We start from the raw sequence: 20701 nt of genomic DNA, 5'->3' as shown, positions 1-20701 counted from the left end.
AAAGTAATAAATAATAATTTTTTAAAAATTATATCAATAAATAGATCTAAAGTTGTTAAAAGACTTCGAGCATGGAAAAAGTAACAAATAATATATATTTTTTAATTATATCAATAAATAGATCTAAAGTTGTTAAATGACTTCAAGCATGGAAAAAGTAATAAATAATATATTTTTTTAATTATATCAATAAATAGATCTAAAGTTGTTAAATGACTTCAAGCATGGAAAAAGTAATAAATAATATATTTTTTAAATTATATAAATAAATAGATCTAAAGTTGTTAAATGACTTCAAGCATGGAAAAAGTAATAAATAATCTATTTTTTTAAATTATATCAATAAATAGATCTAAAGTTGTTAAATGACTTCAAGCATGGAAATTAAAAGGAAAAAAAATACTTGTTTGTATTGACTAATGTGGTGTTTTACACTACAATATGGTTCAATTAGAATTTTTTTTTTTTAAACATTTCTAGCTTGTGTGTTTGTGTGCTTAGCTGTTGTGTAGCTGCTAGCTCCTAGTAGCCTACAGTCTACCATGTTTACCTTTTGTAAATGACGTCAAAAATAACACGAGAAAAGACAACCTTGTGTGTTTATTGGAGGACATTTAGCTTTGCACGACTGCTTGTATCGGAGTTTTTATCAGAGAATTTACATGCAAGCCGATAATAATCCGATACGAGTTGTCCTTAGTCAGCAACAAAGAGCTGTTTCAATGCGCGGTGACTCCAAACCAGTAGGGGGCAGCGTATTTCTATATCATACACGATCCATCACACTTAAACAAACACACGCATGCACAGACTGGCACACACAGACACATATATGTATAAAAACAAACATATACCAGACAGGTCCAGTGACTTATTTCGGTTTTGGGGCAGTCTAGGTTTTTTCTCGGGGGGTTTGCGATTTGGGGGCTTCTCAATGTTATTGGGGCTGTCCCTGTCCGTGCCTGAGTTGAGACATGAAGCACAGGAGACATGAAGCAACGTCGTGGCAGGGTTAGATATGCACACGGCTCGACGCGGTACACTTGCCAGCCAGAGCATTGGGCATACAGAATGTGTGGTGTAGTGTGGGAGACGGGCGGTACCTGCGTCACATGACATCGCTTTTCGGTTCCGCTGTGGCTTCACGGGCGCCTGCGGTCGCAGTCCCTCCTCGCCTGATTGAAATGACAAAATAACATTGACATGAACAGCGGTGGCTGTAGGCAACCTCCATATGTAAACAATTAAGGTATGTAAATAAACAAATCTTTCGTACATATCGGTATATACAGTCGTAATCAAAAGTTGACATACACTTGTAAAGAACATCATGTCATGGCTGTCTTGAGTTTTTAATCATTTCTCACTCTTATGTTTTTGTGATAGAGTGATTGGAGCACATACTTGTTGGTCACAAAAAAACATTCATGAAGTTTGGTTCTTTTATGAATTTATTATGGGTCTACTGAAAATGTGAGCAAATGTGCTGGGTCAAAAGTATACATACAGCAATGTTAATATTTGCTTACATGTCCCTTGGCAAGTTTCACTGCAATAAGGCGCTTTTGGTAGCCATCCACAAGCTTCTGCTTGAATTTTTGACCACTCCTCTTGACAAAATTGGTGCAGTTCAGCTAAATGTGTTGGTTTTCTGACATGGACTTGTTTCTTCAGCATTGTCCACACGTTTAAGTCAGGGCTTCGGGAAGGCCCTTCTAAAACCTTCATTCTAGCCTAGTCCTTTACCACTTTTGACGTGTGTTTGGGGTCATTGTCCTGTTGGAGCACCCAACTGCGCCCAAGACCCAACCTCCGGACTGATGATTTTAGGTTGTCCTGAAGAATTTGGAGGTAATCTTCCTTTTTAATTGTCCCATTTACTCTCTGTAAAGCACCAGTTCCATTGGCAGCAAAACAGGCCCAGAGCATAATACTACCACCACCATGCTTGACGGTAGGGATGGTGTTCCTGGGATTAAAGGCCTCACCTTTTCTCCTCCAAACACATTGCTGGGTATTGTGGCCAAACAGCTCCATTTTTGTTTCATCTGACATCACATGGACATAGATAAGACCTTCTGGAGGAAAGTTCTGTTACAATCTTTACAAGTTTATGTAAACTTTTGACCACGACTGTATCTGAGGCTTATAGTCCGGTGTGGCTAATGTATGTAAAAATATTTATTTCTTCTAAAAATTTAATGGGTGCGCTGTATAGCCTGCAAAGAACGGCATATTGTGCTTTTTCACTATTGTCTCAAAGTGCTCTACATTGAGAAACCCATACATTCGAGCTTGGTGGTGGTAAGACACATTCATACCATTAAAGAATATTCAGATTATTTCCTTAGTCCCTTTTATTACATACAAAATGTATAGCAATGTCAAGTATTTCCTCCCTGGTAATAAATAATGATGTGGTCAAAGAGAGATTGTTTCCTATGTACTTTCTCATGCAGTCCAAATTAGGGTTGTACGGTATACCGGTACTAGTATAGTACTGCGATACTAATGAATCATATTCGGTACTACACCGCCTCTAAAAAGTACCGGAGCATGTTCGGCAGCGCACACTCACGGAGTACTTACAAGCAGACACAGTGTGTAGACAGAAAAGGGAGAACGGACGCATTTTGGCTTAAAAACTAAAGATAAAGGTGAAGTTATAACACTGAAACGCCCTCAGGAAGAGGTGCTTTAAGACATGACTAGCTAGCTAGCAGCTAACATCCATCCACAGTCTGCAGTGTTTTAGCTACTTCTAAAACACTAATCCTTGTCTCCATGGCGACAAATAAAGTATGTTTCTTACAAGTATCATTATCACTGCAGGACGAGGAATAGCTAAACATGCTTCACTACACACCGTAGCTCACCGGCGTCACAATGTAAACAAACGCCACTGGTGGATCTACACCTGACATCCACTGTAATGATATCAAGTACAGAAGCGTATCTAGTCGATACTACTATGATTACATCGATATCTTTTAGCATCACAACATCTTTTTTCATTTAAAAAAAATAAAAATGTATTATGTTTATAAAGTCAGGAAATATGTCCCTGGACACATGAGGACTTTGAATATGACCAATGTATGATCCTGTAACTACTTGGTATCGGATCGATATCCAAATTTGTGGTATCATCCAAAACTAATGTAAAGTATCAAACAATAGAAGAATAAGTGTTATTATTACATTTTAACAGAAGTGTAGATAGAACATGTTAAAAGAGAAAGTAAGCAGATTTTAACAGTAAATGAACAAGTAGATTAATAATTCATTTTCTACCGCTTGTCCTTAATAATGTTCACATAATAATAGAATGATAGATGACACAATATGTTACTGCATATGTCAGCAGCTAAATTAGGAGCCTTTGTTTGCTTAATTACTAATAGAAGAAAAGTTGTCTTGTATGTTCACTATTTTATTTAAGGCAGGGATGTCCAAAGTGCGGCCCGCAGGTCATTTTTTAATGGCCCAACGGCCCATTTTAAAATACGATTAAAAAAATTAAAAACATAAAAAGTGGTATGAAAGACCAAACAGGTGAAATGTAAGAAGAAAATGTTGCAATGTTTACTCTAATAACACAAAGCTGCCATGCAGGCTGTTTCTTTCTTTAAAAAATAATAATGAATCAAAATCAATGTTATTATGAATTATTGACCTATCCAAGGCTCCAATTACGTCACATTGAATATTGCACTTTGAGATATTTTTTGGGGAAAATGTTGCATATTTTGTGTTTGCCATATAAAAAATTTAGCTTTTTTTTAATTTATTTTTTTAAAGAAGGGCCTAAAACGAACAAACAAAAAACATAAACAACAATACAACGTATAATTGACGGATAGATCTGAAGTTGATCTCGAGATTAATGTGTTAAAAGTAAACAGTAAAAAAAATGTATAATTTACTTTTTAACACTTAAATGAGTAGGACCCTTTTGGTTCCCCAATAATTTTTGTGTGATTTGTTTTTAAGTGTCATTGCTCAAAAAATAATAATGAATTAAAATCAATGGTGTTATGAGTTATTGACCCTTTTAAGGCTGTAATTATTATATAATCTGAAATATTCCTCTTAAAAAATTTATTGGGTGAAAATATTGCATATTTTGTGTTTTTTCCATAAAAAAACAGGGTTTTCTTTGACAAAAAGAGCATACGACTTAAATCTTTAAAAACGTTATATTGACAGATAGACCTCTCATAATGACACATTTTAAATATTTTATGGACCAAAACCCTTTGGGGTCCCCGGGATCAAGTCTGAGTGGAGGCCTTAATGTATATTTTTTATACATATATTGTATTGGTTTTTAAAATAAAAAAATATCAAAATGGCCCCCGCTTGCTTTGATTTTTCAGTGTGCGGCCCTCGTGGAAAAAGTTTGGACACCCCTGATTTAAGGACAAACTTGCAATAAGAAACATATGTTTAATGTACCCTAAGATTTTTTGTTAAAATAAAGACAATAATGCCATTTTTTGTGGTCCCCTTTATTTAGAAAAATATTGAAATACATTTTGATACCGGTACCAACATATTGGTATCGAGACAACCCTAGTCCAAATTATTATTAAAGTTGAAAATTTCAATTATTTGTGATGGTTTTTCGTACATATTCACTAGTCTGCCTGCATTAGTCTTTGTGGTTAAGGTAAGCAACTTAACACACAAAAAAGGAGAGTATTTTTATGTAACAATCTTGTGTATTTGTAATGTTTTGCACGGCGGAAGAGAAGAATTCATTTGTTCTATTGTCATCTTTCACCCGTCTTTGATGAGCGTTGCGTGAAACAGGGCTATTTATAACAAGAGGAGGAAAATGGACACTTTTGTGATTGTCGTTTTCAAGCGGCTGGACAAAAATAACCGCAAAGAAACATTCAAATCCCTTGGCGTGAGCTGGCGAAAAGGATATAAAAGTGGTTTAAATCAGTGCGTGTTGGTGATGCGTGCTGAGTCAGCGTGCTGCGGCACTGACCTTGACTGGCGGCTCTGTCCGGCAGCCCGAGCGGGGGCCTGCTGAAGGGAGGGGGCATGGGGGGAGGGGGCAGGCTCCTCTCCATGGCTGACTCTTTTGGGAAGGTCACGTATGAGGTCGTCTTTGGCTGTTTCCCAAATGAGAACCGGAATTGAATTAGCAAAACCATTATTGTGCAAACAAGACTTTTTCATGATGTTCTAAGAGTGACACGTGTTCCTGGGGCCGATTTATAAGCGATGGGGAAACAAATCTATCAGCTCCCTCACTTGTTTGCTCCACTTTTGAGAGAAAAGTTTTTAAGTTTAAGTCTCTCCTCATTGACATGATGCAGACACGCCCCTTGCTAGATGAAACGCCACTGTAAAAAAAAAAGGGAGAAAAAAAGGAAAAAAGCAGGCTTCGCTACATGTGTTTAAGTTAGGGCTGTCAAAAATAATGAGATAAAGGGGAACTGCATTTTTTTTTTTTTTTTGCCTATAATTTGCAATCCTCGCAAGAGACAAAAACACATTTTCTTTATTTTTATGCATTCTAAGTAGGGATGTCCGATAATATCGGACTGACGATATTATCGGCCGATAAATGCTTTAAAATGTAATATCGTAAATTATCGGTATCGGTTTCAAAAAGTAAAATGTATGACTTTTTAAAACGCCGCTGTGTACACGGACGTAGGGAGAAGTACAGAGCGCCAATAAACCTTAAAGGCACTGCCTTTGCGTGCCGGCCCAGTCACATAATATCTACGGCTTTTCACACACACAAGTGAATGCCATGCATACTTGGTCAACAGCCATACAGGTCACACTGAGGGTAGACGTATAAACAACTTTAACACTGTTACAAATATGCGCCACACTGTGAACCCACACCAAACAAGAATGACAAACACATTTCGGGAGAACATCCGCACCGTAACACAACAGAACAAATACCCAGAACCCCTTGCAGCACTAACTCTTCCGGGACGCTACAATATACACCCCCCGCTACCCTCAACCCCGCCCACCTCAACCTCCTCATGCTCTCTCAGGGAGAGCATGTCCCAAATTCCAAGCTGCTGTTTTGAGGCATGTTAAAAAAAATAATGCACTTTGTGACTTTAATAATAAATATGGCAGTGCCATGTTGGCATTTTTTTTCCATAACTTGAGTTGATTTATTTTGGAAAACCTTGTTACATTGTTTAATGCATCCAGCGGGGCATCACAACAAAATTAGGCATAATAATGTGTTAATTCCACGACTGTATATATCGGTATCGGTTGATATCGGAATCGGTAATTAAGAGTTGGACAATATCGGATATCGGCAAAAAAGCCATTATTGGACATCTCTAGTTCTAAGTCATCAAATATAGGAAGTACGAGGTGGCCAACAATGCAGTTAATGGGAGTACACTAAAGCCGTCCAAAAAAAACATCTAAAAAATTACAATAATATTTATTGACATCTCGTGACCTGAATATTAACCAAGTGTTAGCAATATTGTTATTATAACTGCTAACACAGACAAACTATTTTTAGCTGTGCAGTGATCCCAGAGAGCTAACTGCTGCCTCGCGTCTGAGCTGGATTATTAATTATTCTTCTCACCCGGATAGTAGAATGTTGTGGCCATAAACCGAGATGTTGGGCAACTTTCACATTCAACTTAGACCCGCACCTTTTCAGGAATGGGGGGAGGTTGACCCTCCAGATCTCTCCTCCTTTCTCGCTCTTTCTTTGCAGGATCCGTCTCTGCATCTCCGTCCTCCTCTGCCGTGACACAAAGAAGAAGGATGAAAACGTTTAGAAACATTTACAATTCCACGCCGTGATGTTTAGAATAGAAAGGACTTTATTGATCCCTGGGGGAAATTCAACACCACAGTTCGCTCATAATAAACAATAAACTCTTTGGTATTCACATATCAAGGAAAATATCCAAAAATATACAGATGGTAAAAAAAGATATGTAATAGCGTACACTCGAAGTGTCCCCTCACTTTCCTTCCGGTGCAACAACAGCAGTGCAAGTAGCCTTGTACATGTGAATTATATAAATAAGGCTATGGAATTGAATAGAATTGTCCTATCACTATTTTTCTGGTGCAAAAAGACAGCAGTGCAAGTAGCATTTTCTTCCGCTTATCCGAGGTCGGGTCGCGGGGGCAGCAGCCTAAGCAGAGAAGCCCAGACTTCCCTCTCCCCAGCCACTTCGTCCAACTCCTACTGGGGGATCCCGAGGCGTTCCCAGGCCAGCCGGGAGACATAGTCTTCCCAACGTGTCCTGGGTCTTCCCTGGGTCGGACGTGCCCCAAACACCTCCCTAGGGAGGCGTTCGTGGTGGCATCCTGACCAGATGCCCGAACCACCTCATCTGGCTCCTCTCCATGTGGAGGAGCAGTGGCTTTACTCTGAGCTCCTCCCGGGTGACAGAGCTTCTCACCCTATCTCTAAGGGAGAGCCCCGCCACCCGGCGGAGGAAACTCATTTCGGCCGCTTGTACCCGTGATCTTGTCCTTTCGGTCATAACCCAAAGCTCATGACCATAGGTGAGAATGGGAACGTAGATCGACCGGTAAATTGAGAGCTTTGCCTTCCGGCTCAGCTCCTTCTTCACCACAACGGATCGATACAGCGTCCGCATTACTGAAGACGCCGCACCGATCCGCCTGTCGATCTCACGATCCACTCTTCCCTCACTCTCGTGAGCAAGACTCCGAGGTACTTGAACTCCTCCACTTGGGGCAAGATCTAATCCCCAACCCGGAGATGGCACTCCACCCTTTCCCGGGCGAGAACCATGAATTCGGACTTGGAGGTGCTGATTCTCATCCCAGTCGCTTCACACCGATCCAGTGAGAGCTGAAGATCCTGGCCAGTTGAAGCCAACAGGACCACATCATCTGCAAAAAGCAGAGACCTAATCCTGCTATTTTTTACATGTCAATAATATAAACACTGTTTAGTATACATTCAAGTACAGTCAAAATGGAATAGGAGAGGATTCAGTTTTTAGCCTTCCGGTGCAAAAACAGCAGTACAAAACAGCATTTTAAAGGCCTACTGAAATGCGATTTTCTTATTTAAACGGGGATAGCAGATCCATGTGTCATACTTGATCATTTCGCGATATTGCCATATTTTTGCTGAAAGGATTTAGTAGAGAACATCGACGATAAAATTTGCATCTTTTGGTCGCTGATAAAAAAAAGCCTTGCCTGTACCGGAAGTAGCGTGACGTCACAGGTTGTGGAGCGCCTCACATCTGCACATTGTTTACAATCATGGCCACCAGCAGCGAGAGCGATTCGGGCCGAGAAAGTGACGATTTCCCCATTAATTTGAGCGAGAATGAAAGATTTGTGGATGAGGAAAGTGAGAGTGAAGGACTAGAGGGCAGTGGAAGCGATTCAGATAGGGAAGATGCTGTGAGAGGCGGGTGGGACCTGATATTCAGCTTGGAATGACTAAAACAGTAAATAAACACAAGACATATATATACTCTATTAGCCACAACACAACCAAGCTTATATTTAATATGCCACAAATTAATCCCGCATAACAAACACCTCCCCCCTCCCGTCGATATAACCCACCAATACTAATCAAACACCTGCTCAACACACTCAATCCCACAGCCCGAAGTACCGGTCACCTCCCCAAAGTTCATACAACACATATATTTCCCCAAAGTCCCCAAAGTTACGTATGTGACATGCACATAGCGGCACGCACATACCGGCAAGCGATAAAATGTTTGGAAGCTGCAGCTGCGTACGTACTCACGGTACCGGGTCTGCATATCCAACTCAAAGTCCTCCTGGTAAGAGTCTCTGTTGTTCAGTTCCCCACAGGCCAATGGTAAAGCTTGACTGTCATCTTTCGGGAATGTAAACAATGAAACACCGGCTACGTGTTTGTGTTGCTGCAGCCGGCCGCTAATACACCGCTTCCCACCTACAGCTTTCTTCTTTGCTGTCTCCATTGTTCATTAAACAAATTGCAAAAGATTCACCAACACAGATGTCCAGAATACTGTGGAATTTTGCGATGAAAACAGACGACTTAATAGCTGGCCACAATGGTGTCCCAAAATGTCCGCTACAATCCGTGACAACACGCGCAAACATCATCATACCGAGACGTTTTCAGCAGGATATTTCGCGGGAAATTTAAAATTGCACTTTACTAATCTAACCCGGCCGTATTGGCATGTGTTGCAATGTTAAGATGTCATCATTGATATATAAACTATCAGACTGCGTGGTCGGGTAGTAGTGGGTTTCAGTAGGCCTTTAAGTATGAATTATATAAGTAATGACTATTTTCTAGTTCAATATATGCATTATACCCTCTGATTCAAGTACAGTCAAAATGGAATAGGATAGAGTTAGCATGAAGACAAGACATGCGTCCTACCAGGTAGCGTGTCAGAGCTCTCCAGTCGATGTCTGGGCCTCAGTTTGGACATGGTAGGCTTGCTACTTTGAGGCGGGGGTTCTGGTTTTGTCCCACAGGCGGCAGTTCGCCCACCGATACTGCTCCTCCATCCTTCCGCATCCGGACTCGAGCGCCTTTCCCCCTGTGCGTCCACGCCGGTGTTGACTTCCTGCTTTGGCGAAGGCGTTCTGTCCGACGGGTACGGCGGCAGCGGCCTTTGAGCGAAATGGAGCGCTTGGATCTGTCTGTCCGTCCTCCAGCCACTCCTCTCCGTCCAGTGAGCGTCCGGTTGTACATCCGGCTGCTTGCCCTCCGACCACGATCGGTCGATCTGTCTGCCGCCCATCCACTGCCTCTCCATCTTTCTGTCGATCTGCCACTGCGTATGTCTGTCCACGGTCCACTGTCTGTCCACGGTTCTCACCTCTCCCAAAGTTCTGTCGTCCGAGCGCCGTCTCTCTGACGGTTTCTCAGCGTGTGGATCAGTCAGCCTGCCGTCCATCCAGATGTCCTCCGCCTGTAGCACCTCGCTTGTCCTCTGCTTGTCGTCCGCCCAGTACTTGTTGGACTCTTTTGACTGCTCTGGTACGCCGTCCATTTCGGACCGCTGGAGGAAAGGTTCAGGTTTCAGGTTCTGCTACTTTAAATCCACATGCAGCTTTACTTTTTCTATTTTGGTTGATTGTGGTAAGGTCAAAGCGTGGGCTGGTCTGCGGTGACCGTACCTCAGTAGGGGAGTAATAGGGGTGTTTGCTTCCTCCCACGCCGGATTGCGGCGGAGGACTCAAAAGGAGTGTATTTTTCCCGTCAGCCACCTCTACGGGAGACCCAGCCTTGGTGGCGGACCACGGCGGCTGAAGGAGAGTGTAGACATTCTCTGTGGCGGTCCTGAAGATAAAACACGTCAACAGCTTAAACATTGGCTGTCCTTATTCTCAATTACATTTGTGGCGCCCCGTGCGGGGGTTATGCGAGCATAGTTGAAATACATACAGTTTTATCATTGATAGACATATGATCAATGACTTGCTCATCCCCCTGCGGCCATGTTTTTAAAGCAATCTTGCCCAAATCTTACACACATATACTTGTTGGTCCCCTAAAGCAGTGGTTCTTAACCTTGTTGGAGGTACCAAACCCCACCAGTTTCATATGCGCATTCACCGAACCCTTCTTCAGTGAAAAATAAAATGTTGTTTTTTTTCAAATTCAAGAAAAAGTTATGTTTTTTTTACTGGTGCACAAAATGAACCGTGCATGAACATCACCTTGTTCAAAGAACAAAACCAACACAGTGCATGAACTCACAACAAATTACACACCTTACACACATTACCATGAATTGATTAACGTGGACCCCGACTTAAGCAAGTTGAAAAACTTATTCGGGTGTTACCATTTAGTGGTCAATTGTACGGAATATGTACTGTACTGTGTAAACTGTACTGTTTCATATAATGTATTCTTGTCAGGCTTGTCCCTGACAGTTTGGTTAAGTTTTAGTTTTTCCTCTGTGTTTGTTTTGTTTCCTGTCAGCACTCTTATTTTGGTTCAGTTTCCTGTTTGTCTCTCTGAGTGCTGTCCCCTCAGCTGTGGCTGATTGGCACCTGGCCACACCTGGTGTCAATCAGCCCGCTGCTTTTTATACCTGCCCTGCCCTCCAGTCACTGCTGGATTATTGTCATTTCTACTTGTCGATGTCAGCGTAGCTGGATGCGGTAGCGGTAAGCAATATTCTGTAGCTGTTTGTAGCTTGCTGTCTTTTTGTTCCTCGTCTTCCAGTTCCTGTTTCCCTGGCATCCTGTTTCCTGTTCCTAGTTCCTGGTTTGTGTTTTTTCTTTATATTTTTGGACATTAAATAATGTTTTCCCGCTCAATGCCTATCGTCATCTCTGCATCTTGGGGTTCGTCACCAACAAAACCTGACAATTCTCTTCCTTTGCAATCTGCTAGTAAAAGTTTCAATCGATCAATCAAACAACCTGCAAATTAGATGGAAAATTAGAGGGAACATTGATTGGGGGTATGGGAGAAGTTTTTATTTACACGATAAGTCGGATGTGTCGTTACCTCCGTGGCGGAGGCTCCGCCCAACCCCTGAGGCCGACTCACCGAACCCCTACGGTTCGATCGAACCCAGGTTAAGAACCGCTGCCCTAAAGGTATGTGCCAAATTCTGCTGTGATTTACAAACCCCAAAACCAGTGAAGTTGGAACGTTGTGTAAATCAATCCAATCCAATCCACTTTATTTATATAGCACATTTAAACAACAAACATGTTTCCAAAGTGCTGCACAACAACATGAAAAACAATATTCAAATATTATCCTTAGCTCCACCAATGACTGAATAAAAACAAAAAAAAATTAAAATAAAAACAATATAAAAATAAATATGATTAAAAACGATCTTAAAGGGTAAAACCAATTAAAAGAATAAAGAGAAATCAAAATTTAAAAACACAGAGGACCACACAACTCAGGTTGTGCAGCACTTTGGAAACATGTTTGTTGTTTAAATGTGCTATATAAATAAAGTGGATTGGATTGGATTGATTTACACAACGTTCCAACTTCACTGGTTTTGGGTCTTGATCTTAGCGCCGCTTTCGATACTGTTGATCATAATATTTTATTAGAGCGTATCAAAACGCGTATTGGGAAGACAGACTTAGCCTTGTCTTGGTTTAACTCTTATCTTACTGACAGGATGCAGTGTGTCTACCATAACAATATGACCTCGGACTATGTTAAGGTAACGTGCGGAGTTCCCCAGGGTTCGGTTCTTGGCCCTGCACTCTTTAGTATTTACATGCTGCCGCTAGGTGACATCATACGCAAGTACGGTGTTAGCTTTCACTGTTATGCTGATGACACCCAACTCTACATGCCCCTAAAGCTGACCAACACGCCGGACTGTAGTCAGCTGGAGGCGTGTCTTAATGAAATTAAACAATGGATGTCCGCTAACTTTTTGCAACTCAACGCTAAGAAAACGGAAATGCTGATTATCGGTCCTGCTCAACACCGACATCTATTTAAAAATACCACCTTAACATTTGACAACCAAACAATTAAACAAGGTGACTCTGTAAAGAATCTGGGTATTATCTTCGACCCAACTCTCTCGTTTGAGTCGCACATTAAAAGTGTTACTAAAACGGCCTTCTTTCATCTCCGTAATATCGCTAAAATTCGTCCCATTTTGTTGAGATCATTATCCATGCGTTCGTTACGTCTCGTCTCGATTACTGTAACGTTTTATTTTCGGGCCTCCCTATGTCTAGCATTAAAAGATTACAGATGGTACAAAATGCGGCTGCTAGACTTTTGACAAAAACAAGAAAGTTTGATCATATTACGCCTATACTGGCTCACTTGCACTGGCTTCCTGTGCACCTAAGATGCGACTTTAAGGTTTTACTACTTACGTATAAAATACTACACGGTCAAGCTCCTGCCTATCTTGCCGATTGTATTGTACCATATGTCCCGACAAGAAATCTGCGTTCAAAGAACTCCGGCTTATTAGTGATTCCCAGAGCCCAAAAAAAGTCTGCGGGCTATAGAGCGTTTTCTATTCGGGCTCCAATATTATGGAATGCCCTCCCGGTAAAAGTTAGAGATGCTACCTCAGTAGAAGCATTTAAGTCTCATCTTAAAACTCATTTGTATACTCTAGCCTTTAAATAGACTCCCTGTTTAGACCAGTTGATCTGCCGTTTCTTTTCTTTTCTTTTCTACTCTGCCGGGGTGGACCGCTAGCCTGTTCATCAGATGGGGACATCTCTACGCTGCTGACCCGTCTCCACTCGGGATGGTTCCTGCTTGCCCCACTATGGACTGGACTCTCGCTGATGTGTTAGACTTTCACAATATTATGTCAGACCCACTCGACATCCATTGCTTTCGGTCTCCCCTAGAGGGGGTGGGTTACCCACATATGCGGTCCTCTCCAAGGTTTCTCATAGTCATTCACATTGACGTCCCACTGGGGTGAGTTTTCCTTGCCCGTATGTGGGCTCTGTACCGAGGATGTCGTTGTGGCTTGTACAGCCCTTTGAGACACTTGTGATTTAGGGCTATATAAATAAACATTGATTGATTGATTGAAAAGCCAGAGAATAAAAGTGGGTCTTAAGACGAGACTTAAAACACTCCACTGTGGGAGCAGTTGGAATATGGAGGGGCAGAGTGTTCCAGAGTTTAGGGCCGACCACAGAGAAGGCCCTGTCTCCCCTGGTTTTAAGTCTGGTCTTGGGCACCACGAGCTGGAGCTGGCTCTCGGATCTCAAAGCGCGCAAATTTGAGGAGTGCAAATTTGGATGAAGTCCGAGATATAATGAGGTGCCAGTCCATGCAAAGCTTTAAAAGCAAACAGCTAAATTTTAAAATCAATTCTAAAATGAACAGGGAGCCAGTGCAAAGTCTCAAGAATTGGGGTTATATGCTCGCGATTCCTGGCCCCTGTTAAAAGTCGTGCTGTCGCATTCTGGACTAAATGCAACCGGGAGAGAGCTTTTTGGCTAATGCCAGCATAAAGTGCATTGCAGGAGTCCAGGCCACTTGAAATAAAAGCATGCACGACTTGTTCAAAAGGTTAAAAGATGAAAACGGTTTTACCTTTGCTAAAAGACGGAGATGATAAAAACACGATTTTAAAACGCCATTGACTTGTTTGTCAAGTTTAAAATCACTGTCTATAGTGACGCCAAGGCTGGTGACTTTTGGACGCACATCATTTTGCAATGGTCCCAAATCAGTGAGGGCCCGACCAAAAACTAAAATTTCCGTTTTTCCCTCATTCATTATTCAAAAATTCTGGGCTAACCAAGCCTTGACGTCGCATAGACAGTTGAGAAGGGGTGTCAGGGGGCCGTGGCCTTTTGAAATCAGCATATAAATTTGGCAGTCGTCTGCATAAAAGTGCTAAGACACTCCATGCCTTTTAAAAATCTCCCCAAGAGGGAGGAGATATAGAGCGAACAGGATGGGGCCTAGAATAGATCCCTGGGGGACACCACAGTAAAGAAGAGGTGGCGTCCCCCAGCCTGACAGAGAAGGACCTCTCTGACAGGTAGGATCTGAACCACTCTAATGCAGTCCCCCTGACACCCACACAGTCTCTCAAGCGGTCTAAAAGAATTCTGTGGTCGACTGTGTCAAAGCTGTAAGATCTAAAAGCACTGAAATGGCAGAGCTGCCAGAATCAGACATTAAAATCAAGTCATTAAAAAGATTCAGTACTGTGCAAAGCTTTGTATCCAGACTGAAATGGATCTAAAGTGCTATGTTCATCTAAAAAAGGCTGCAGTTGCGCCAAAACACATTTCTCCAACTTTTTTGGCACAAAAGGTCATTTAGAAATGGGCCGATAATTTGACAAACTTGTAGGATCAAGACCTGTTTTTTTGATCAAAGGCTCAACAACAGCACCTTTACAAAAAGAGGGCACGCTGCCAGAAATCAAGCTGCTGTTGGTGATGTCCCTAACAGACAAGATAATAGAGTCCCAGACGTCTTTAAAAAAGCGAGGGGGGACTGGGTCTGTGGTACAGGACGAGGGTTTTAGTTTGTCAACTATTCCTGTAAGCTCAGGCATGGACACAGGCTCAAACTGACAAAACACAGCCGAGCACTGAGTGCCTACATTGAAACTCAATGGAGAAGGAGATAGATTTGCCCGAATAGAAGCAACCTTGTCAATAAAAAAGGATATACATTTTTCACAGGTTTCACTTGTCATCTCCAGTAAAGTGGCTGGATTCGGATTAAGAACAGAACTAATACGTGGCTTGCTGACACTATTGGAAATTAAGTCTGACAGATATTTTGTTTTCTCAGCTTTAACCACACTTTGATAATTCCGACAGCTTTCTTTTAGAATTTGATAAGAGACTTCCAAGTGATCCCCTTTCCACTTGCGCTCAGCCCTCCGACACTCACGCCGAGCTGTGCGCGTGGTGTCATTGAGCCAAGGCTCCTGTTTGGGCTTTGGACGTATTGCTCTGAGGGGCGCTATACTGTCCAGAACCTCAGAACATGTAGAAATAAAAGAGCACATTAATTGTTCAGTGTCTGCAGAGTGTGATATACTCTGCATGGACACTGTGAACAAAGGAGAAAAGGCGGCTGCAGTGTCAGACCTAATAACACGCCCATGACGCACGGCAGGCGGTTTTACGTCAGGGTCCAAACTTAAATTGAACATGACAGGACTGTGATGGGAAAACACAGCATCACCAACAACGACAGTACAAGGTCTAGACTAGAGTGTGTCCATGCACATGCTGAGCCAAATTAAAACCTTCGATCAAGTCCAAAAACTCCCCGGCCATGGGTTTAGAAGGACAACAAACGTGTACATTAAAAGGGTCACCACTTTGTGAACAAATGCGTGAGCAAATTGTCGAACAGTTTAAGAACAACATTTCTCAACCAGATATTGCAAGGAATTTAGGGATTTCACCATCTACGGTCCATAATATCATCAAAAGGTTCAGAGAATCTGGAGAAATCACTGCACTTAAGCGATGATATTACGGACCTTCGATCCCTCAGGATCTAAAGAGGAAACATTTTTACCAAGCTACAGTATGCCTATAGGCTACTGTTTCAAACGTTTCAGATCGCCATATAACTTGGTACATGTTGTCCACAATATGCAAACACGAATGAGAAATTATGTTATCATGTGATTTGGCTGTCTCCATACGTTTCACATTGCCATGATGACAGCCGTGCTAATGTTGGAACCCATTTCCTCAGTGTATCGGCATATTGAGAAGGAAATAGGCACTGACACAACCTGTATCCACATAGGTTTTATTTGTCGAAAATACATTTTGCCATGTCAGTTCAATGACACATCGACATACAGGCATATATTTCCCCACGTATGCTCCCATTGACCGGGCTATCATGCGAAGCATTCGTTTCACGAACATACTAGCTTTGTTAGACAAGATCATAGACTGTATTGGACAATATAATTTTTGTTAAGCGTCTGGTATTTGGATCTTAGTCAGTCACACCCCATGTTTTGACACATTTTCACCTTGCAGTGTGAAACTGTTCAGGATGAGAAGAGTTGTCCAGCAGTTCTTTGTCATACTTTGACGCTATGACAACTCGACAGTCACTTTCTAATTGCATCGCCAGATTAAGAATGTGAGCCGCCGGCTGTCGTCTACACCTGTGTCCACAGGCTTCCTCCACTACGGTCAAACAAAATCAGCCGCTTGGTGTGTTTGTAAAGATGAGGGAGATATTTGTCAGGGATCATTTGTGGGATTTATGGCTGTCCTCAAAGGAACCAAGACCCACCACCAATGCATAATAATGTGGCGTTGAATATATTTTGTGTCACAAAATTAATTTGACGACACAAATTGGTTTGGTTATTAAAAGGATGTGAGTGTGCTGTAAAATAATAACCTTTTTTACACAGAGATCTTGCAAGATTGCAGCATCTGAGCCGACAACCTTTGACTTTTACACAGAACGAAGATAAGAACAAACATGGCATTTTGTTATCGGATAATTCCGTTGGCTAGAAGGACAACAAGCTTTAGTAAGTCTTGAATGTCAAAACCACATAGCTGTATTACTGCCTCCTACAGATGTGGCGTTTGCGAACGAGTCAAGTCTTTTGAACGGCTCTTTTAAGAGAACGACGAGCACTGATTCGCAGTTGTGAGTGTGGTTAATTTTGTCAGGTATTATCTTATAGGATTGGATGTAGCATGTGTTTGCATTTGGTCACATAATCCTTTAAAAGCAGTCTTCTACTAAGACCAAAGGGCACGTGTCCAACCGAAGTGATGCAGGCAGTTCCCAAGATAGTGGGAATCCCACAAGGAAGGGTTAAGAAGGAAGATTAAAGACCTTAGCAACATCTGGAAGAAGGTCCACACAAAGGGACAGAGGATAGGGGTCGGAGGTCTCCGGACCCGAATCGATCACAGGAGTTAGGTCGGCTAGTCAAGTAAATAAACTGAGTGGTATGCAGACTCAAGATTTGACCCACAAGGAGAGGGGGTCTAGAAGAAATGGTATTTAAACACAATGTTCCGACAAGACAGCAGAATGAAGAGATTTGGCACTTCTTCTCCTGGAGCTGCAGCTCTAGTCAGAAGCTCGCTGAAACAAAATAAAGCTTTTTGTTCGACGATTCCTCTTGGCGTCTCCTTGGCTCATCACCCATCACACGACCATCAAATATACAACATGAGCCATTTTAAATGAGAATTGCCAAGTCAAAGGAAAGCAGCTTTTGGATTCACTTTTCTGGTTAATTGATCTGCTGTGGATTTGTAAAGTAATTCAGGATGCAAAGTACAATTTTGCAATCACATTTTTATCTTGTCCAAATTGTTCTAGTTTTTTCATATTTTTATATACATATTTGTTTCTATTTATTATTTGTATATTGTATGTATGATGATCCAGAATGTTTTTTTTCAAATAAATAAAATAGTGATCTCATTGTCAATGCATATGAGATGGTACAACCTTATAGCATGTTTACAATGGAAACATTTAATTATTATTAATGTTTCACCTGTTGAGTATATATCAGTTTGAATTATTCTCATCCAAATTGTAATATATTCTCCATCTATTGCCAGTGATTGTTTCCTTTAAAAACAAGTTACTTACGTTTTGCGTTCGATATATCGGAAAAGTAGTGTGTGTGTGAATAGTTGAAAGTGTGGAATCGGGTAAAAACATGTCGCAAAATTTTGAGAATTTTGGGTATTTTAGAACTATGGATATGTCCATTCATTTGAATGGGAATTTCCTACATATTTTGGAATTTCAGAAAAAAAACAGACCTTTTTTGAAAATATAGATAATGCCACAGTTGTTCTTGATGGTATGAATGGGTTGGTGGTGGAATTTTTCGAAACAGTTAAACATTTTTGACGTGGTAGCAGTTTGAAATTGAATATCAGAATTTCGGGAAAACCGGAAATTTGTACGAAAAAAAAAAAAAAAAGTCCCAACTAAGAGGAATGTTTTGAAGGTGGAATGGTCAAAAACGGTCCAAAAATTGTGGACTTTGAAAACTTTTCAAGAAGAGGTGAAAATAGGGCTTTGGAAAACCGGGAATTCTGGGATTCACACAATTATGCAGCGCAATAAAACATAAATTCTGACCAAATTAATAATAAATTATAATATTTAAGTTTCTTAACTATACTGTCAATAAATTGGAAGTGCAAATAAAAATTCAGATTCACTACTTTAGTCATAATTTTTACGCTTAAAACACTTCTATGTTTGATTAAGTTAAAGTTAAAGTACCTCTGAAAGTCACACACACACTATGTGGTGAAATTACCCTCTGCATTTGACCGATCCCCTTGTTTCACCCCCTGGGAGGTGAGGGGAGCAGTGAGCAGCAGCGGTGGTTGCGCTCAGGAATAATTTTTGGTGATTTAACCACCAATTCCAACCCTTGATGCTAAGTGCCAAGCAGGGAGGTAATGGGTCCCCTTTTTATAGTCTTTGGTATGACTCGGCCGGGGTTTGAACTCACAACTTACCGATCTCAGGGCCACAAGGCCATTGATGATGTCATTATTGCCACAAGTGGTGGAAAAGTGTATTACAACTAAGTACTCCTCCGGACCACAGCTGAGAAACAGATATTTTTGGGCCGCCTTCTAGGGGGTGCTCGCGGCCCAAAGATGGAAGAGCTGTGTATAGACGGAGTATAGCCAACGCAGTTTCAAAGTTGGTAGCAAACATGGCACCCTGTAGTGTGAGGGGCTTTTGACCAATCATTTAGGAGATCTTCTGGCCATACGCTCTCTGGTTGGTCAAAGCCCCATTTGTGAAAGAATGGGCCGCTCTCAGGAGCTTAGTGATTTCCAGCGTGGAACTGTCATGGGATGCCACCTGTGCAACAAATCCAGTCGTGAAATTTCCTCGCTCCTAAATATTCCAAAGTCAACTGTCGGCTTTATTATAAAAAAATGGAAGAGTTTGGGAACAACAGCAACTCAGCCACCAAGTGGTGGGCCACGTAAACTGACAGAGAGGGGTCAGCGGATGCTGAAGCGCATAGTGCAAAGACTTTCTGCACAGTCAGTTGCTACAGAGCTCCAAACTTCATGTGACCTTCCAATTAGCCCACGTACAGTACGCAGAGATCTTCATGGATTGGGTTTCCATGGCCGAGTAGCTGTCTGGACTCGCACGTCGCCACTGGACTCTAGAGCAGTGGAGACGCCTTCTCTGGAGTGATGAATCACGCTTTTCCATCTGGCAATCTGATGGACGTTGCCAGGAGAACGCTACATTTTGGACTTCATTGTGCCAAGTGTGAAATTTGGAGGAATTATGGTGTGGGGTTGTTTTTCGGGAGTTGGGCTTGGCCCCTTAGTTCCAGTGAAAGGAACTTTGAATGCTCCAGGATACCGAAACATTTTGGACATTTCCATGCTCCCAACCTTGTGGGAACAGTTTGGAGCGGGCCCCTTCCTCTTCCAACATGACTGTGCACCAGTGCACAAAGCAAGGTCCATAAAGACATGGATGACTGAGTCTGGTGTGGATGAACTTGACTGGCCTGCACAGAGTCCTGACCTGAACCCGATGGAACACCTTTGGGATGAATTAGAACGGAGACTGAGAGCCAGGCCTTCAGTGTGTGACCTCACCAATGCGCTTTTGGAAGAATGGTGGAACAATTCCTCTAAACACACTCCGCAACCTTGTGGACAGCCTTCCCAGAAGAGTTGAAGCTGTAATAGCTGCAAAAGGTGGACCGACATCATATTGAACCCTATGGGTTAGGAATGGGATGGCACTTCAAGTTCATGTGTGAGTCAAGGCAGGTGGCCAAATACTTTTGTCAATATAGTGTACCTATCATTAAAAACAACACATAATATGCTGGACAGGAAGTTGTATGGAGGATATATCATTATAAAGAAACATGAAACAAAAAGACCGAACGGAATTACAAAAAATGTCCAACAGCTGTCTAATGTTGAAATTATTAATTCATTATTAATAAGATATCAAATATGATTGCAAGCAGACAAACCCAGTGGGTGCTGTGGCCATGGTGTGACTCCCGTCAGCATAATAGTCGAACTCTGACTCCTGGTTGGACAGAGTTTGGTTGCGGTTTCTACGGAAACCAAAGATGGCCAGCATGTTCCTCCTCTTCTTCCTCCTCAGCGAGTGTGTGGTGTGCAGAGAGGACAGCTGACTGCAGAGGGTCAGAGGTCGCATGTCACACAATCATCCAATATG

At 41.9% G+C, this 20701-nt stretch overlaps 1 protein-coding gene, 1 long non-coding RNA gene and 1 pseudogene across 7 annotated transcripts in view; 2 read left to right on the top strand and 1 right to left on the bottom strand.

Annotated features, from left to right (window-relative positions):
- LOC133644651 (capping protein, Arp2/3 and myosin-I linker protein 3-like) overlaps window positions 1-20701 on the bottom strand; it is a 99793-nt gene that overhangs the window by 3036 nt on the left and 76056 nt on the right. For 2 of the 3 annotated variants that reach the window (XM_062039326.1, XM_062039327.1), the window contains 7 exons: window positions 20490-20657; window positions 10156-10318; window positions 9410-10037; window positions 6669-6760; window positions 5000-5126; window positions 1104-1175; window positions 855-962 (listed from right to left, as the gene is read on the bottom strand). In XM_062039326.1, the coding sequence (XP_061895310.1) occupies window positions 855-962; window positions 1104-1175; window positions 5000-5126; window positions 6669-6760; window positions 9410-10037; window positions 10156-10318; window positions 20490-20657 (1358 nt within the window). The remainder of the gene's footprint in view (window positions 1-854; window positions 963-1103; window positions 1176-4999; window positions 5127-6668; window positions 6761-9409; window positions 10038-10155; window positions 10319-20489; window positions 20658-20701) is intronic. The other variant, XM_062039328.1, reaches the window with a different exon arrangement.
- The window catches only part of LOC133644657 (uncharacterized), a 164782-nt gene that overhangs the window by 107881 nt on the left and 36200 nt on the right, over window positions 1-20701 (top strand). The window contains exon 7 of one of the 4 annotated variants that reach the window (XR_009824803.1): window positions 6734-7492. The exons of the other annotated variants lie outside the window; for them this stretch is intronic. This is a non-coding gene — a long non-coding RNA (uncharacterized LOC133644657). Of the gene's footprint in view, window positions 1-6733; window positions 7493-20701 lie in introns of those variants that run through there. 4 annotated transcript variants of the gene reach the window in all.
- Window positions 12240-13218, top strand: LOC133644260 (uncharacterized; annotated as a pseudogene).

This window comes from Entelurus aequoreus, linkage group LG27 (assembly GCF_033978785.1).
Source record: "Entelurus aequoreus isolate RoL-2023_Sb linkage group LG27, RoL_Eaeq_v1.1, whole genome shotgun sequence".
In the NCBI taxonomy this organism is placed as follows: domain Eukaryota; kingdom Metazoa; phylum Chordata; class Actinopteri; order Syngnathiformes; family Syngnathidae; genus Entelurus; species Entelurus aequoreus.
Note: the sequence above shows the minus strand (reverse complement) of the source record. Positions and strands in the feature narration are given on the sequence as shown.